Source organism: Notamacropus eugenii, chromosome 5, assembly GCF_028372415.1.
Source record: "Notamacropus eugenii isolate mMacEug1 chromosome 5, mMacEug1.pri_v2, whole genome shotgun sequence".
Classification (NCBI taxonomy): Eukaryota; Metazoa; Chordata; class Mammalia; order Diprotodontia; family Macropodidae; genus Notamacropus; species Notamacropus eugenii.
This window is the reverse complement of record NC_092876.1, coordinates 393,349,239-393,366,761: the sequence shown is the minus strand read 5'-3', so window position 1 is coordinate 393,366,761 and position 17,523 is coordinate 393,349,239. Positions and strand designations below refer to the sequence as shown.

The 17,523-nt window shown below is 38.4% G+C and overlaps 1 protein-coding gene across 2 annotated transcripts in view; it reads right to left on the bottom strand.

The window, feature by feature from the left end:
* PRKX (protein kinase cAMP-dependent X-linked catalytic subunit) overlaps window positions 1-17,517 on the bottom strand; it is a 140,852-nt gene extending 123,335 nt beyond the window's left edge. The window contains exon 1 of one of the 2 annotated variants that reach the window (XM_072614463.1): window positions 17,168-17,517. In XM_072614463.1, coding sequence (XP_072470564.1) covers window positions 17,168-17,405 — 238 coding nt within the window. In that variant the 5' untranslated portion in view covers window positions 17,406-17,517. The remainder of the gene's footprint in view (window positions 1-17,167) is intronic. The other variant, XM_072614464.1, reaches the window with a different exon arrangement.
* Between the last annotated feature and the right edge of the window lie 6 nt (window positions 17,518-17,523).

Below are 17,523 nucleotides of genomic sequence, written 5' to 3'. Positions count from 1 at the left end.
CTTCATCCCTAGAAATTCACAGAATTCAAACTTTTAGAGGATAGTTGTACTTATGCTTCATGAATTATTCTCAAAAAAATTAAGAAAGCATTCTACCAAAATTCTTTTATGCAACAAATATAGTCCTAATGACTAAAATGGGGAAAGATAAAATACAAAAAAGAGAACTATATCCAAGATTTATGAAGTATTTATCCAAGAAATCATTCATTATGACCAAGTAAGATTTCTACCAACAATAAAAGAATGGTTCAATATTAGGAAAACAATCAACATAACTGATCATATTAAAAACCAAAACTGCCAAAATTACATGGCCATAACAGATATAAAAAAAGTCTTTGACAAAGTACAAAACTCTTTTATGCTAAAAGCCCCACAAAGAACAGGGACAGAGGGATATTTTTTAAAATATCATAAAAAAGTATCTCTCTAAAACCAAAAGCAAGAATCTTATACAACGGAGATATACTAGAACCTTTTCCAACAAATCCAGTAGTAAACGATGGATGCCCAGTCCCCTACTATTATTCAATGTAGTTCTGGAAATGCTAGCAAAAGCAGTAAGACAAGAGAAATAAGTTAAAGGAAAAAAGACAGGTAAAGAGAAGGTAAAAATTATCCTATCTCCTTGTGATAGTGATGGTTTTCTTGAAAAAATTTAGGCAATCAGCAAAGATATTAGTCAAGACAAGTTTCAGGCTACATAACAAATCCTCAAAAATTAGCTACATTTCTATATAATAATAACAAAATAAGAAGCAATAATAGAAAAGGAAATCTTACTCCAATAACTACAAAATGCAAAATATCTGGGGATCAACCTATTAAAGCACACAAAAAAAGACTTGAATAGATTTAATTGCCAAGTCTTCCTTAAAGAAATAAGGAACAACTTACATAGTTGGTGGAATATTCAGTGCTCATGGCTAGGCCATGTCAATATAATAAAAATGACAAAATTACCCCAATTAATTTACATTTTTAATGTCATAATAAAATTACCAATGTTATACTTTATTTATAGAACTTGATAAAATGACAAAATCCATTTGGAAAAAAACAAAATATTTAGGATATCAATATGATGCAAAGAAGTAGGGACAAGGGAGGCAAAGCCCTTCCAGACCCCAAACTTTATTACAAAGCATAAGTCACCATAACCATCTCATAATGATTAAAAAATGGACAAAGAAGAGAATAGACTAGTCATGAGAAAATCAGAAACAACTGAACTCAATAACCTAGTATTTGATAAAATGGAAAACACAAATTACCTAAGAAAAAACTCCCTATATGATAAAAACTTCTAGAAAAATTGGAAAGCAAGATAATGGAAATTAGGCTTTAACCAACACCTTACACCATATTCCACAATACATTCTAAGTGGCTATGTGACCTTAATATTAAAGATAATGCTATAAAAAAATTAGGTGAGAAACAGATCATATACTTTTCAGAGCTATGGAAAATAGATGTATTCTTAACCAAACAACAGATAAATGCAATTTTATATAAGACAGAATAAAGAACTTCAATTACTTGAAAATGAAAAGCTTTTATACAGACAACATTAATATACCCAGGAAGAGAAGGGAAAAATGGGAGGGGGGAATAATCTTTGTATCAAATTCCTCTGATAAGGGGTTAGAATCCAAAATATATACACAATCTATTCACATGTGTATATATTACAGAAATAGGTGTGTATAAACATATAATAGCCATTCTCCAACAGATAAATGGTCAAAGGAGATAAACAAACAGTTCTCAAAAGAGCAGCAAAGTATTCACAAGCACCTGAAAAAATGCTCCAAGTCACTAATAATAACAGAAAGGTAAATCCAAACAACCCTGAAGTTTCATCTCACACCCTGCAAACTGAGGTGGGGGGGGGGGGGGGGTTGGGGGGAAATGACCAAAAAATGGAATAATAAATGTTGATGGGGAGATGGAATGATAGACACAGTAATTCACTGTTGGTAGAGCTATGAAATAGTACAACAGTTTTAGAAAGTAATTTAGAATTATGTAAATAAAATGGCTCAAATAAATAAAATATTTTAAAACTCTCTGTGCCAGGAACTCCATTATTGGTTTTATACCTCCCAAGAGAACCATTAGTAAAAAGAAAGCCCCCACATACACCAAAATATTTACACTATCACTTTTTAGGATGGCTAAAAATTGGAAATAAATTGTGGTACATGAATATCATAGAATATTATTGTGCTTCAAGATATGTACTAAATATAAAGAATGATGTAAAGATCTATATGAACAGATGCAAAGTGAAGTAAGCAGAGCCAAGAAAACAATATACAAAGTAACTACAACACAATATAAATGGAAAGAACTACACACCAAAAAAAATCAAAAGTGAATGTAACAAAATTATAAAAACCAAACAGGACTTAATTGAAGAGATATGAAAAGATACAACTGCTCCCCTCCAGGAAGTGAGAGATCCACAGGTATTATATATTGAACGTGTTTTTCAGACTTTTTAATGACCAACTCTTGATTTTTCCCCCCTATCAAAAATTTTTTGTTTGTTTGTTTCTTGAGATGTTTCTCTGGGAGGGGAACAGATAGCTGGAATAACTATGATGATATAAGAAACAGAAGATAGCAATAAAAATTATTTTAAAATATTATTAACCAGTACTACTCCTATGATTTCTATGTAAAAAAATCTTTATTCCATGGAAAGAGACAACTAATACTACTAATTTTTAAAAAATGGTCTGAAAGAACGCCCAATGTGGAAACTAGTCTTCCTCTACTGGTCCAGATCAGTAACTCCTCTTAACACAGTACTACAGAGCTGACTGGGAAGCTAAGTGGTTTGGAAGTTAAGTTAACTGAGAGGTTAAGTGGTTTGCCAGTGGTCACAGAGCTAGTATATATCAGAGACAGGATTTGAACATAGGTTTTCATTACTTCAGGACCAACCATCTATCCACAATGACAACACCAGCTTTCATAAACCAACATGGCAAAAGTTCATATTAGTATTCATTCAGTTAAACTTGGTTCTGAATAGAATACAAACACTTCAGAAATACAATGCTTAACCACACCTTCTCAGGAAATTAAGAGATCAGTTTCACTTTAAGATTTTTTTCCTCCCTCAAGAAAATAAAGAGTATCTGAGTAATTACTACACCAGGGTTGGGAAAGCTGGGCAGGTTCTCCACCCCTGAGCTAGACCTTCTCAATAAACATAAGGCTTAAAATTCCAGGGGCATCTGTTCTGGCACTGCGCATAGGAAAGTGAAAGTAATCAATGACTGGAAGATAAAGAAACTTGTAAGTCAACCTAATGAATGAACTGGAAGAGAAAGAAACAAAAAACTGAAAGGATGGCAAGAGACGGAGATAATAGGTTATGTGACACAAATGCTAGCTTCTACAATATTCTTTAACCTTTCTAAACAAATGCAATCCACTTTACCACTTTCCATAGATGGTGAACTAAAGGGACATAAGAGCGTTCAAAAAAAAAAGGCACAGGATGTGTAAAGGGGAAATTTTTTTTTCTCTACTTTTCCATAAAAGTTATAAGATTAAAATAGAATGGGCTACCTTGATAGGTAGTAAATTCCTTATTACGAGGAAAGATATTACCCAAAGTAGGTGATGGTAGTTCTGCACTCATAGGATCACAGATTAACAGTTAGAAGGAACCTCGTCTAGTCCAACATCCCATAGATGAAGAAAGTCAAGCCCAGAGAAAAGAAATGACTTGCCTGAGATCGTCCAAGTACTGTGCTCTAACTTTAAATCCCAGTACTTTTTAACAACAACCCAACAGAGATGGGACATTATTAAAAAAAAAAAAAGTTCACATTTAGGGTAGAGACTGGATTTGATGACCAAAATTCAGTGATCTGAAGCTATCAGAAACTACAAGAGAAAATATACATCCAAACAAAGAGAAATGAAAGGAAGAAGATTTATCTATGTCAGTATTTACCATTCAATTTGCAAAGCACTATTATAGTTTAATATAATAAACTCAACTTTCTTCCCCAGCTATGAAATTTTACATTTAGAGGCAAAACATGTTAAAAGAATCATCCTTGTATTTGGAGCACTTAGCACAGTGCCTGGAACATAACTAGTGATTAATAAATGGCTTGACTGGATGTAAAAGTAGCTCCCAATTTTATAAGCAAAGTCTTGTTTCTTAGGGGAAATGGAAGCAAATCTCCATTATTTCAGATGATGGTTTGGTTCCTAGGGCAGTCCACAAAAGCCTCACTAATACATACTTCAACTGTACCCCTCACAGTAGCAAGCATCCTTTTATTCCTCTGTTCTATCTACATTATAAAGTATGATAAAAATAAGAGTGATACCAGTCTCTTCAGCACCTATGATGAAGCAGCAATGGCATTCTCTCAAATACTAGCTCTCAAAAGTGGATCAGAGTCCAGGCCTGGCTTAGGGAAAGAACATTTTCCTTAGGCTCACATAACCAAGGTCACCAACAGTAGGAGTGAAAGAAGAAAGCTGGCAGGCCTAGATCACTACGGGTAGGTGATAGTCCTGAGAAAAACAGAGAACCCTCTAAGTATAAGAAAAGAAAAACCAAGGAATCCCACACAGCCTTACTTTCTCCAGAAGGGAAGGAAAGGAGTGTCCCACCAACATATAGGGAGAAGGGAGTTTGTGTTCTAGGACATCCTACTGAATCTGTAATTTTTATTTCTAGTAATAGTTTCGAAAAACCAAGCACGTTGTTATAATTCATCAACTTTGTTAACCAAATGACATTTCCCTGTGATTTCATCTGCATCTAACCATCATTTACACCACTGTTTCAAAGGGAAAACACATTCTGACTTCCAATGCTCTCCAGGCAAAAGGAAGTGGGGGAGGGTTCTGATTGTGGAGATCTCAGTACCTAAGCAACCATTTGCCATTTTAAAATTCCTTTCAAAAACAGAATTTCTCTTACTTATTTTCTCCACCTTTCCTTTAAGTAGAAATGGGAACCAGAAAAGAGGAAGGAAGAGAAGATTGGAACACAGGTTAAAAAGTTTCTGTTCATTGAATCTTCCCTTCTGCCTAATCTTTTGAGGTCTGTTTCTAGGTACTGTATGAGACACTAAGTAGTCAGAAAATTCAATTAGACATCCATTCACGTAACATCAGCTGTCTTACCAATTTTGTCACCTAGAAACTACCAGACTAAATAAAAAGTTCAGCTCAGTTCTAATCAATAACACCTCTCATGTGTATATATGTGTGTGTGTATATACACATATGTACATACACATACATACATATATCTGCACTAAATAACAATTTAATTTATTTGTTTTGGGAGTAAAATTTTGCTGTCAATGTAGATTAGCAGTCGCTATACAACTAAAAATATGAAGAAAGTTTTGAGAGAACAATACAGTCTGTGTAAAAGGCGACAATGCCAGCTGTCTATCCATTACACCAAATATACACTCATCAGATTAGATAATTTATGTAAAAATACTTTGAAAGCCTATCTAGGATCAAAGGCTGTAAGAGATGAAAGGCTTTATGGCCAGTCTGGTATCATGGTTCACGATAGTGGATTCAACTCCCTAATTTTATAGATAAAGAAAAAGACCGAGATGAGGTTAAATGTTATATTAAGTCAACGCTACATAAGCAATGAGTAGCAGTAGCAAAATTTGAACCTAAATCTTCTGATTCCAAATATCCTTTGCACACTGATATGTCAGTTGATTATTCTATGTATACATACAGTAAAACTTCAATAATTTAAACACATCGTTGAGAAGTTGTAATAATTTTGATTTTCTAACTTCAAACTCAAAAAGGAGAAATTTGTTTGCTAATAAAAGAATTAGGTCAAACTAAAATTGTAAAGAGGATTACTAAACTACGAAAAAGAACTATTTTAGGTATGTCAGAAATGCTGTCAATGCAAACTTTTTTCTTTGCAAATTTACAAATAACATAAGCTTAGTAACAATACGCTTAACTATTCGTAAAAGCAAATGCTCCTACCTATAAAACACTAGCAGTTTGGTATTATATACACTTTAAAACAGTAAGTAAAAGAAGTAAAAAGTAACACAAAGCAAGAAAAAGTAAACATTTTCCTAAAAGTATAGTATATCCATGAGAGCATGGGAGGGAGAAAGAGAAGAGTAAGCATGTATTAAAACACCTACTATGTTTGTTGGTCACCGTGCCAAGTGCTTTATAATTTGGTCCTCATAACAACCATGGCAGGTAGGTACTATTATGATCTCCACTTTACAGTTGAAGAAACTGAGGAAGACAGAGGTTAAGTAACTAATAAAGTGTCTGAAGCCATATTTGAACTCAGGTCTTCCTGAGTCTAGGCCCAGCACTCTGTCTCTCCAAGGTGCCACCTAGATGACTTAAAAGATAGGAGAATGTGGATCTAGATAAGCTTTCAGACCTTGGGAATGTCAAAATCTCTTGGTACTTGAGTTTACACATCTATAAAATGAAGATGTAGAACTAAATTATCTAAGGCCCTTTCCAGCTCTAAATTCCAAAGTATTACAAAAACTATTATCAGTCTTTTGACTTATTCAGACTGGATTTCACTCAAAAATTTGCAGTTTTACTCTCTATGGGAGAACTTGTATTTGGATAATCTAGAGCAAAAAAAGACCCAGCCATTTAATGTCTGATCTCTATTTCCCCATCTACAAAAAGAAGAGTTTGTGCTACATCAGAGGTATCCTATTCAGCCAGCAAAACTTCCCAGTGTGGCCTGAACCCCATTAAAATGTAATTGGGAAAATGGTTCATAAAATAAATAAAAACACAACATAGATAATATTAATTTGTGATTTTTTAAATCAACATACAGCTCTGAGAGATCATTTCTACTGAGTTTGACACCAATGTCCTAGATGACCTCTCAGGTCCCTTCTAGATTTACTATATGATCCTAAAATTATAAAATCCTTAAAGACTTTCTCATCTTCCCCAGTCAACAAATTGCCCTCCAATATGAATGATTGTCCTTAGTTTTATTTTAGTTTTGTTTCCATAAACATCCCATTCACAGTCCAGATTTTGTGTCTTTATTCATATCATCCTCCGAATCTGGAAATGTCATGTCTTTTCAAAGGACATGAGGTCAACAAAATTAGTCCAAGTTCCTACACCTGACTTCCTGGCCCTATTATCTTCACCTCATTTGTTTGTGTTGTTTCCTTAACTCAATTACAAGTCTCTTGAAGGCAGTAGCCAAACCACTTCATTAATTCAGAACTGGAGGAACCTCAGATCATTTGGTCCAAAACCTTCATTTTAATGATAAGGAAACTGAGACTTAGAAAGGGTAAGTGTCTTTGCCATAAACTGTTAGCTTATAAGTAGTAGAAACAAAATGCAAACCCAAATCCTTTAACTCTAAATCAAAAGTTCTTCCCTACTAAACCATGATATTTCCATTTACCTAATGATAGCATTTCAAACTTTCCTTCCCACTCTGTTAATTATTCAGTTTATGTTTTGTGCTGTGCTGACTCCTTCTAAGCAAGAAAAAAAAAAAGCAAGTCTTTCTCAGATTATTATACATGATGCTCCTTACCACACTCCACAGTATGGCCAAACTGATCCTTTGTTATTGTTTATCACACAGAATGTCCCAACTCCTATCCCTGAGCCTCTACCCATATTGTCTCCCTGATTGGAAGGAGCTCTCCCCTCTTCTTCAAATTATAAAATCCCCTGGTTTCTTCAAAACTTAGCGGGAGCCAAGATGGCGGAGTAGAAAGACGCACATACACATAGCTCTGAACCTACAACCCACAGAACGGCTACAGGGAAGTAACTCATGGCGAATTCTGCACCCAGAGGCCACGGAATATTGGAGCGAGGGAAATTTCTGTTCCCGAGAGACCTGCAAACCTCTCGCTGGGGGTCCTTCACACTGCGGACTGGGCGCCGGGACTGGGAGCTGAGTGCAGCCCTGCCGCGGCCGCAGCACCGAGAGGAAAAGATCTGAGCGGACTTCAGGGACGGGATCTCCAGCAGCCACGCGGGTCCCTCCACCCACAGAGGGACCTGCAAACCTCTCGCAAAAGGTCCGTCACGCTGCAGACACAAAGCCCAGCCCAGACCTGCCACGGCCACAGCCGCGGCACCGAGAGATACAGATCCAAGCAGGCTTCAGGGACGGGATCTCCAGCAGCCGCACAAGTCCCTCCATCCACAGGTGATGGGGATCGGTGAGAGAGTCTCTTTGGCGGGTCGAGAGGGGAGTGGGGTACCCCCATAACTCAGGCCCCCCGGTGAGGTGGAAGCTGAGAGGCGGCTGCAGACCAGGGCTCCCCAAGGGGGCGGGAGCCTGAATCCACTGTGGAAGGTCTGTGCATAAACCCCCTGAGGGAACTGAGCCTGAGAGGCGGCCCTGCCCCAACCTGACCACCTGAACTTAATCTCACACTGAATAGCAGCCCTGCCCCCGCCAAAAGCCCTAAGGCTGGAAGCAGCATTTGAATCTCAGACCCCAAACTTTAGCTGGGAGGATCAGGAGGCAAGGTGGGTGTGAGGAGAATATTCAGAGGTCAAGTCACTGGCTGGGAAAATGCCCAGAAAAGCGAAAAGAAAGAAGACTATAGAAGGCTACTTTCTTGGAGAACAGGCATTTCCTCCCTTCCTTTCTGATGAGGAAGAACAATGCTTACCATCAGGCAAAGACACAGAAATCAAGGATTCTGTGTCCCAGCCCACCCAATGGGCTCAGGCCACGGAAGAGCTCAAAAAGAATTTTGAAAATCAAGTTAGAGAGGTAGAGGAAAAGCTGGGAAGAGAAATGAGAGACATGAAGTCAAAGCATGAACAGCAGATCAGCTCCCTGCTAAAGGAGACCCAAAAAAATGTTGAAGAAATTAACACCTTGAAAACTAGGCTAACTCAATTGGCAAAAGAGGTACAAAAAGCCAATGAGGAGAAGAATGTTTTCAAAAGCAGAATTAGCCAAATGGAAAAGGAGATTCAAAAGCTCACTGAAGAAAATAGTTCTTTCAAAATTAGAATGGCACAAATGGAGGCTAATGACTTTTTTCAAAACCAAGAAATCACAGAACAAAGACAGAAGAATGGAAAAATGGAAGATAATGTGAAATATCTCATTGGAAAAACAACAGACCTGGAAAATAGATCCAGGAGAGACAATTTAAAAATTATGGGACTACCTGAAAGCCATGATCAAAAGAGGAGCTTGGACATCATCTTTCATGAAATTACCAAGGAAAACTGCCCTGAGATTCTAGAACCAGAGGGCAAAATAAATATTCAAGGAATCCACAGAACACTGCCTGAAAGAGATCCAAAAAGAGAAACTCCTAGGAACATTGTGGCCAAATTCCAGAGTTCCCAGGTCAAGGAGAAAATATTGCAAGCAGCTGGAATGAAACAATTCAAGTATTGTGGAAAAACAATCAGGATAACACAAGATCTAGCAGCCTCTACATTAAGGGATCGAAGGGCATGGAATATGATATTCCAGAAGTCAAAGGAACTAGGACTAAAACCAAGAATCACCTACCCAGCAAAACTGAGTATAATACTTCAGGGGAAAAATTGGTCTTTCAATGAAATAGAGCATTTTCAAGTATTCTTGATGAAAAGACCAGAGCTGAAAAGAAAATTTGACTTTCAAACACAAGAATGAAAAGAACCATGAAAAGGTGAACAGCAAAGAGAAGTCATAAGGGACTTACTAAAGCTGAACTGTTTACATTCCTACATGGAAAGGCAATATTTGTAACTCTTGAAACTTTTCAGTATCTGGGTACTGGGTGGGAGTACACACACACACACATGCACACACACACACATACATAGAGACAGAGTGCAGAGAGTGAATTGAAGAGGATGGGATCATATCTTAAAAAAAAAAATGAAATCAAGTAGTGAGAGAGAAATATATTGGGAGGAGAAAGGGAGAAATTGAATGGAGCAAATTATCTCTCATAAAAGAGGCAAGCAAAAGACTCATTAGTGGAGGAATAATGAGGGGAGGTGAGAGAAAAACATCAAGTCTACTCTCATCACATTCCACTAAAGGAAAGAATAAAATGCACACTCATTTTGGTAGGAAAACCTATCTCACAATACAGGAAAGTGGGGGATAAGGGGATAAGCAGGGTGGGGGGGATGATAGAAGGGAGGGCATGGGGAGGAGAGGCAATTCGAGGTTGACACTCATGGGGAGGGATAGGATCAAAAGAGAATAGAAGTAATGGGGGACAGGATAGGATGGAGGGAAATATAGTTAGTCCTATACAACACAACTATTATGGAAGTCATTTGCAAAACTACACAGATTTGGCCTATATTGAATTGCTTGCCTTCCAAAGGGAAGGGGTGGGGAGGGAGGGAGGTAAAGAAGTTGGAACTCAAAGTGTTAGGATCAACTGTCGAGTAATGTTCTTGCCACTAGGAAATAAGAAATACAGGTAAAGGGGTATAGAAAGCTATCTGGCCCTACAGGACAAAAGAGAAGATGGAGACAAGGGCAGAGAGGGATGATAGAAGAGAGAGCAGATTGGTCATAGGGGTAATTAGAATGCTTGGTGTTTGGAGGGGGGAGGGGATAAAAGGGGAGAAAATTTGTAACCCAAAATTTTGTGAAAATGAATGTTAAAAGTTAAATAAATAAATTTAATTAAAAAAATAATAATAAAAAAAATAAAAATAAAAATAAAAAACTTAGCACAGGTGCCACCTTGTACATGAGACTTTTCCGCATGCCTGGTGCCTTCCCCACCAAATATTACCTAACATATATTTTGTATATATTTAAATATGTGTATGTCTCTGTAGCTAGAACTTAGGCTCTTTGACTAATGACGAGGAGTATTTTATTTCTGTCTTGGTATTCCCAGGATATGGCATGTAGTAGTCATTCAATAAATTCTTGATTAATCCACACTAAACTATACCCCCAGCCAGAAACATATGCCCTTTAAAAGTGAACTGATGGGCGAACAAGACATTTACTACAAAAGAAGTGATTCTCTAATGGTGGGAGATTTAGGGGTAAAAGACTTTCCTTTAGCCTCTCAAAAATCACAAAGAATCAACTTTCCTACTCCACCCTCAAGTAATATCAAATCCACACATATGGCAAAGAGATATTATGTATTAAAAAAAAAAACCTCACCTTTTTCAACTCAAAATTAAAAATAACGAATTTCAAGAGCATAATTTAATAGTGTAATTTATTGAAGACTGAGCAGAGATCCAAAACTTGGTTTACAAAGCGTACATCTGAAGCACAGGGAAGTAGAAAAAAAGGGCACTAGTCTGGTACAAAAATCCTAGAATTCCATGGTATGAAAGTCCTAGAATTCCAAAGGTGCTATTTTTTTCTCCATCAGACTTTAAGTACCTTGAAGCCAAGGTTGAAGCAGCTTTCAGTCTGCTCTTAAGTGTTTTTTGTATGTGCTTAACGTACGGTAGCAGACATTACCACAAAAACAAAATAGCAAGTATAGAGAGAAATCAATCAATAAGCATTTATTAAGTGCCTACTATGTGCTAAGCACTAGAATATAAAAAGAAGCAAAAGACAGTCTGTCCTGAAGGAGTTTACAATCTAATGAGGGAGCCACCATGCAAATAAATATATACAAAACTAGTTATACGCAGGATAAATAGGAAAAAATTAACAGAGGGAAGGCACTAGAATTAAAAGGGGTTGAAGAAGGGTTCTCGTAGAAGGTGAGATTTAGTAGGGACTTAGAGAATGTCAAAGAGGTCAGCAGTAGGAGCAGGGAAAGGAGAATGTTCCAGGAATAGGGATAAAAGAATACCCAGAGCCTGAAAATGGAGTGTCTTGTTCATACAACAGCCAGGAAACCAGGGTCACTGGACCAAAGAGTCTATGTTGGGGAATTAGGTGTAAGAAGACTGGAAAAGTAGGATGGGGCTAGATTATGAAAGGCTTTGAATGCCTATGTATGTATATTGGTATATGTATACATGTGTATGTATATGTGTTATACACATATGTCTGTGATTGATAATTGTATACATAATGCATACGTAATATTTTTAGCTTTAGCTCACAAACACTGTAAGAAACAACATGAGAGAAAATTCCATTCCATGTTCTGAGTGAGAAGACATGGGAATGGAGAATGAGATGTCAGAGAAGAGTTACAACTTTTTCTAACCTTAATACTATATTTAGTTCCTTTAGTAATTCTATCTTCTAGCCTGGCTGACTAATGAAGTAGAAAAAAAACAAAAAACAAAAAAAATTTACCATTGGCAGATCTATGTGACCACCTGTGCCAAAGTAAACTGTGGCTTCAATACTTGGGTGAATCTGTGATCTCACCAATGTGGGCATTTCTTCAAACAGCCATGGAGCAACTCAACTGAGCTTTCCCATTCTAGGATTTATCCATGTCCTCTAAGCTGGGGGTGGGAAAGTCAGGGAACAGGGAGGAGAGGGGAGTTTTGGAGGGCACAAGACAGAGCTAATATTAAGGATCTTCCTCTTAGATCTCCTGACATCACATGAATATTACACACACACACACACACACACACACACACACACACACACACACACGCTGACCAGTTATCCCTTGTATTATAATCATCCCACATATTTTCCAGACACATAAGTCTGATGACATTTTTTATGCTACTTCCCTTCTATCAGTCTTCTTTGTGACAGTAATGACTTAAAAATCAGATTAACAAGTATTGATGATGGACTATTATGTTCAGTAGCTATGCAAAGTATAAATGACTCAGTGTCTAGCTGACTTCAAGAATTTTCCAATCTATGTGAGAAACAACAAAAGTAAAGAATAGTAATATGGCACAAATGGAAAGAGTGGGGAATCTGGACTCAGATGTTCTAATCTCAGCTCAAATACTCAATTCCCGGCATGATCTTGGGCAAGACACTCAATTTCCCTAGATTTCAATTCCCTCATCTGTAAAATAAGGAGAATGTAATAGCTAGATAGATTTAGGGTAAAGACCCTAGAGGTACGATGCTGTCATAGGGATAGACAATAGATCTGTGACTGTTAGTAAAGGGATCTTTTGACAAGGAAACTCCATCTATCAAAGCAGATACCCACCTTCTCTAATCCTTCATTGATCAAGGGTAATAGGAAATTAAGTGCTTTGCCCAGGGTCACACAGCCAAGTAAGTGTTAAAAGGCAGACTTCAACCCATACTTATAGCATACTTAATCCTGCCTCTGTTCCCTTGTTCCTGCTATTTCCCTTCCAGGCAATGCCTATCTGTTTATCTATACAAATTCCATAGATCCTTCAAGATTCATCAAAAGTTCTATCTATATACTCTATTAAGCCTACCCTTAGGAGGGCAGGTGCCATATATACAATGGAAAAGAATACTAGATTGGAGTCAGAGTTTAAATCTCCACCCTCACACCAGCTATTAGTCAGAATTTCTCTATCCACTATACACACACACAACGTCTGATTCTATGAACCACATAAAATAAATACTAAATCATAGTGTACGAGGAAAAAAATACAATAGAAATGCATAGAAAGAAAAAGAGCTCAATAAAAACTAGAATATTAACTCATTTATACAGTGCTTCAAGATTTACAGAGATGCAGCGTTGGAACAGAGAATAAGAGAATTCACGTTCGACCTAGAAAGACCAGGGTTCATGTACAAACTGACAAATCGTGACCGGCAAACCATTTAATCTATTCAAGATCCTAAATAACTCTCTGACTATAAAATGGCCTAAGGAGATTAATTTCACTAAAGTGAACTGTTCATGCTGGAGAACTGGACAATGGACTTCACTAACAAAGCAGAACATGTGCAGAGGAGGGTGACTAAGTTGGTGAGATTCCTACAGGATAGACTGAAGGAACTGAAGATATTTAGCATATAGAAATAAGATAAATCCTCAAAGAGGATATTTAAAGAGCTATCACAAGGAAAATGGATTTGAGTCATTTTGCTTAGACCCAGAAAGAAAAACTGAGAGTAATGGGTGCAAGGAGCTGGAGACAGAATGTGGCTCAATATAGGTAAACATTGTATAACAAATTAACACCATCCAAAATTCAGTAAGGATACTACAAAAGATTATGGGCTCTCCATCACTAGAGAGCTTCAAGAGACAGGTAGATGATCCTTTCCTGGAAATTATGGACAAAAGCTTTCTCAATATGGGTTGGCTTACATAACTTACAACCTCTAATTTTTTTGTTTTGTTTTTTCGGATTCCAGCTTTCTATGCCCTCTCTGTAACTTATGTTAGGAGTCATTTTGTCTCAGCCTAATATTGAATTACTATACAGCTAACTTTCTGAAATAGGATGTAAGGGATTTTACAATCTTAGATCAGATATACTTGATGGTGATTCATCATTTCACTTAAGTGACCAAAATATTTTTAAAACAGGAAAAGTTTTAAGTAAGCAAGAAGGAAACATTTGAAAGAGGAAATTGGTTTAGGAAATGTTGTTTTCCTGGACCAAAAAAAGAAAAGAAAGCTAATTAATGTCTTATTTTTATATATTTGTATATATGCACACTTCAAATACTCTTCTAGGCCTAGTTATGTGTGTATGAAACCTGGGTATTCCAAACTCTCTGGAGCCCTCTTTGAAGTCATTCTCTAACCATGTTTAATAACTGTCAAGATTTTTGTGCAAGATTCTCCTAACTCATTAGCCTTTATATCAAGATTAGCCCAGGTTGTAAAATAAAAGTACTTACGTTATTCAACATCATTCAACAAGCATTTATTAAGCACCAAAAATCAAAAATCTTTGACCCCCAAGGAGTATACGTTCTACTGGGTAGAAATTACATGTGTATAGTATAGATAAACAAAAACTAGAAGGGCGAGGTATATGCCAGCCTATACAGAAGCAAAAGAGATTCCCCTAGTGTTCCAAAGGGTTCTAAACAGAAATCCCTTCTTCAGGGTACATTTCTTAGGGCTTATTCCTGTTCTACACCACGTGATCACCTATCATGGACAGAATACATTAACTCTGAAACTCACATCAACCTGGTTCAGGCTCAGTGCACCTTAAAACAGCAACACTAAAAAGGGTGGTGGAATAGAGACAAAGTACATGAAGCAGGTATTAGGAGGATTGGGTTCTGATCTTGGCCCTGCCACTAAGTAAACTGTTAGGCTCATAATTCACATATCAGTGTGTATTTCCTTATAAGTAAAATAAGGAACCTGAACCTGATGATTCTTCAGATTGCTTGCAGCTCTAACATTACATGATTTTAATATCTTCAATGTTCCCTCAAATAACTCTCAAAGACCCTCATTGTCATGTGCTGTAATCTCTCCATCTCTGACTTCTCCCCAGTATTAACTGCTGATTAGAGGTCATTTCTGCCCATAGGTCCTCCTTCTATGCTCCCAGCATACACATATATAAATCCATAGAGCTGTTCATCCACCCAAACTGTCATTCCTATTTTCAATCATCTTTGGGGGAAACAAACTGAAGATAAAAACTGAGCCACTATCATTAGTTTATGGATAAATGCAACTTTTTCTGTCTCGTAGTACAAATACATCCTTTTCAAAGACCCTCCCTCTAACCTGGAACCCTAAATGACCTTTCAGAACGTCTTTCAGACTAGTCTATATCTTCCAAACTGATTTACAATTTTGCTTTCTGGAAAGGTGGTGTAATAATACTGGCATGACAATCTGGTATTATGAATTCTAGCCCTGGCTCTGCAATAAACTCGCCTGTGTGTGACTTTGGGCAAGTCCCAACCTCTCTGTCAATTGCTGATTCCTCCTCTGTAAAATAAAGGCATTGGACAAGATAATCTCTAAAGGCCCTCTCCAACTTTAAAATCCTGCCATTCTATACCCGCAAGATTAGATTGAAAAGGAGCCGATACCAACAATAAGTTACTTTATCCCATGGTTTTTCTTACTATCAACATCTTGGCCCAGTCCCCTTAGCAAAGAATGGGCACTATGACTGATGCAATAAACTTGTGTGAACAGTTTGGAATTAGTGTGTTTGCATAGCTCAAAGTTCTTTCAAAGGGTCAAAATCTTATCTGAAAAGAAATGAACTCTGGGGTTGCCACTTTACAAGCTGCCCACATCATTCTACACAGCCAGAGCATAAACAAAATATGAAAATCAAATAAGGAGATGAAAAAGCCAACATAAACAAAATGAAGGAAGAGTCCTTGAAAGGTTGGTCGGTATGTAATTCCTTCTTCAAAAAATAAAGGTGTGACACCTGGCACTTTCAGGCTAGCATTTTAAACACTTACTAGCTTCTCACCTCTTCACTATAACATGGATACGGGTTTAAAACAATGTAGCATATACCTTAATATTTAACACGCACACTCTTTTACTAGACATGCTTGCACAGTTCATAACAAGGGTCTTTGCGTATATTTTCATACTTAACATGCACGCTCCTTTACACAGTTAATTGCACATTTAATAACAAGGGTCTTCATCCGAGTTTTGTCTTAAGGCAGAACCAAACAAAAAAATCAAGTTTATTGAAAGCTGACAGTTCCTGAAGGCCAAGAAGCAAATGAAGTTCGAAGAGAGGTGGAAGAAGCCAGAAAGCCAGAACTGGGTGTCCTGCAGTAAATGCTAGGTTGGCCGAAGGAAAGTGGGGGCTGTTGGAAGGAGTGCTCCCAACTTCGGGGTGACCAGAGCCTTTGCAATGATCTGAAACAGCACCAGCCCCTGCCTCTTTTCTACGCGGCCATGCCCAAGGGAAGACCAGGATGGCAAAGCCCCAAGCCGCACCGGGGAAAACACACACACACACACACACACACAGATACACACAGAGACACACACACACACAGACACACACACACACACACACACACACACACAGACACACACACACACACACACACACACACACACACAGGTAAGTGCGGTGCTCTCGGCTCGCTGTCTGGCTGCACACCCTTAAGTGAAACTACCTAGGGAGCGACGGCAAGGGGCGGCAGCCGCGGGCTCCACGGTTCCCCCGACACAGAGTGCCTTTGTTTGAATTAAACGCCCGGGATGGGGGGAGGGAGGGGGAGCACAGCCCAATGCCGCTCTGCGCGCGCTGCTCCTACCCCCCCAAGCCCATCCATCCTCGACCTCCCAAAGAGAAACTCACCCACGGTAGCCAGCGTATCGAAGTCCTGGAGCTTGTAATCGGGAAGCTCGGGCGAAGGGGCCAGGGAGCCCGGGCCCGCGGCGGGGCTCGAGGAATGGGCGGGCTCCGAATCCCCCGACCCTGCGGACCCCGGAGGAGCCGGAGGGGGAGGGGGAGGAGGAGGAGGAGGACTCCCTTCGCTACCCCCGTTTCCTGCCCCGACCTTGGCCGCTTTCGCCGAGGACCCGGCAGCCTCCATGGGTGGTAGGATGGGGAAAGTCAGAATACACAAGCCAGAAGCCGGGTCCTCCTGCTTTTCCTCCTCCTCCTCCTCCTCCTCCTCCTCTTCCTCCTCCTCCTCCCTCCCGGTGCCTCTC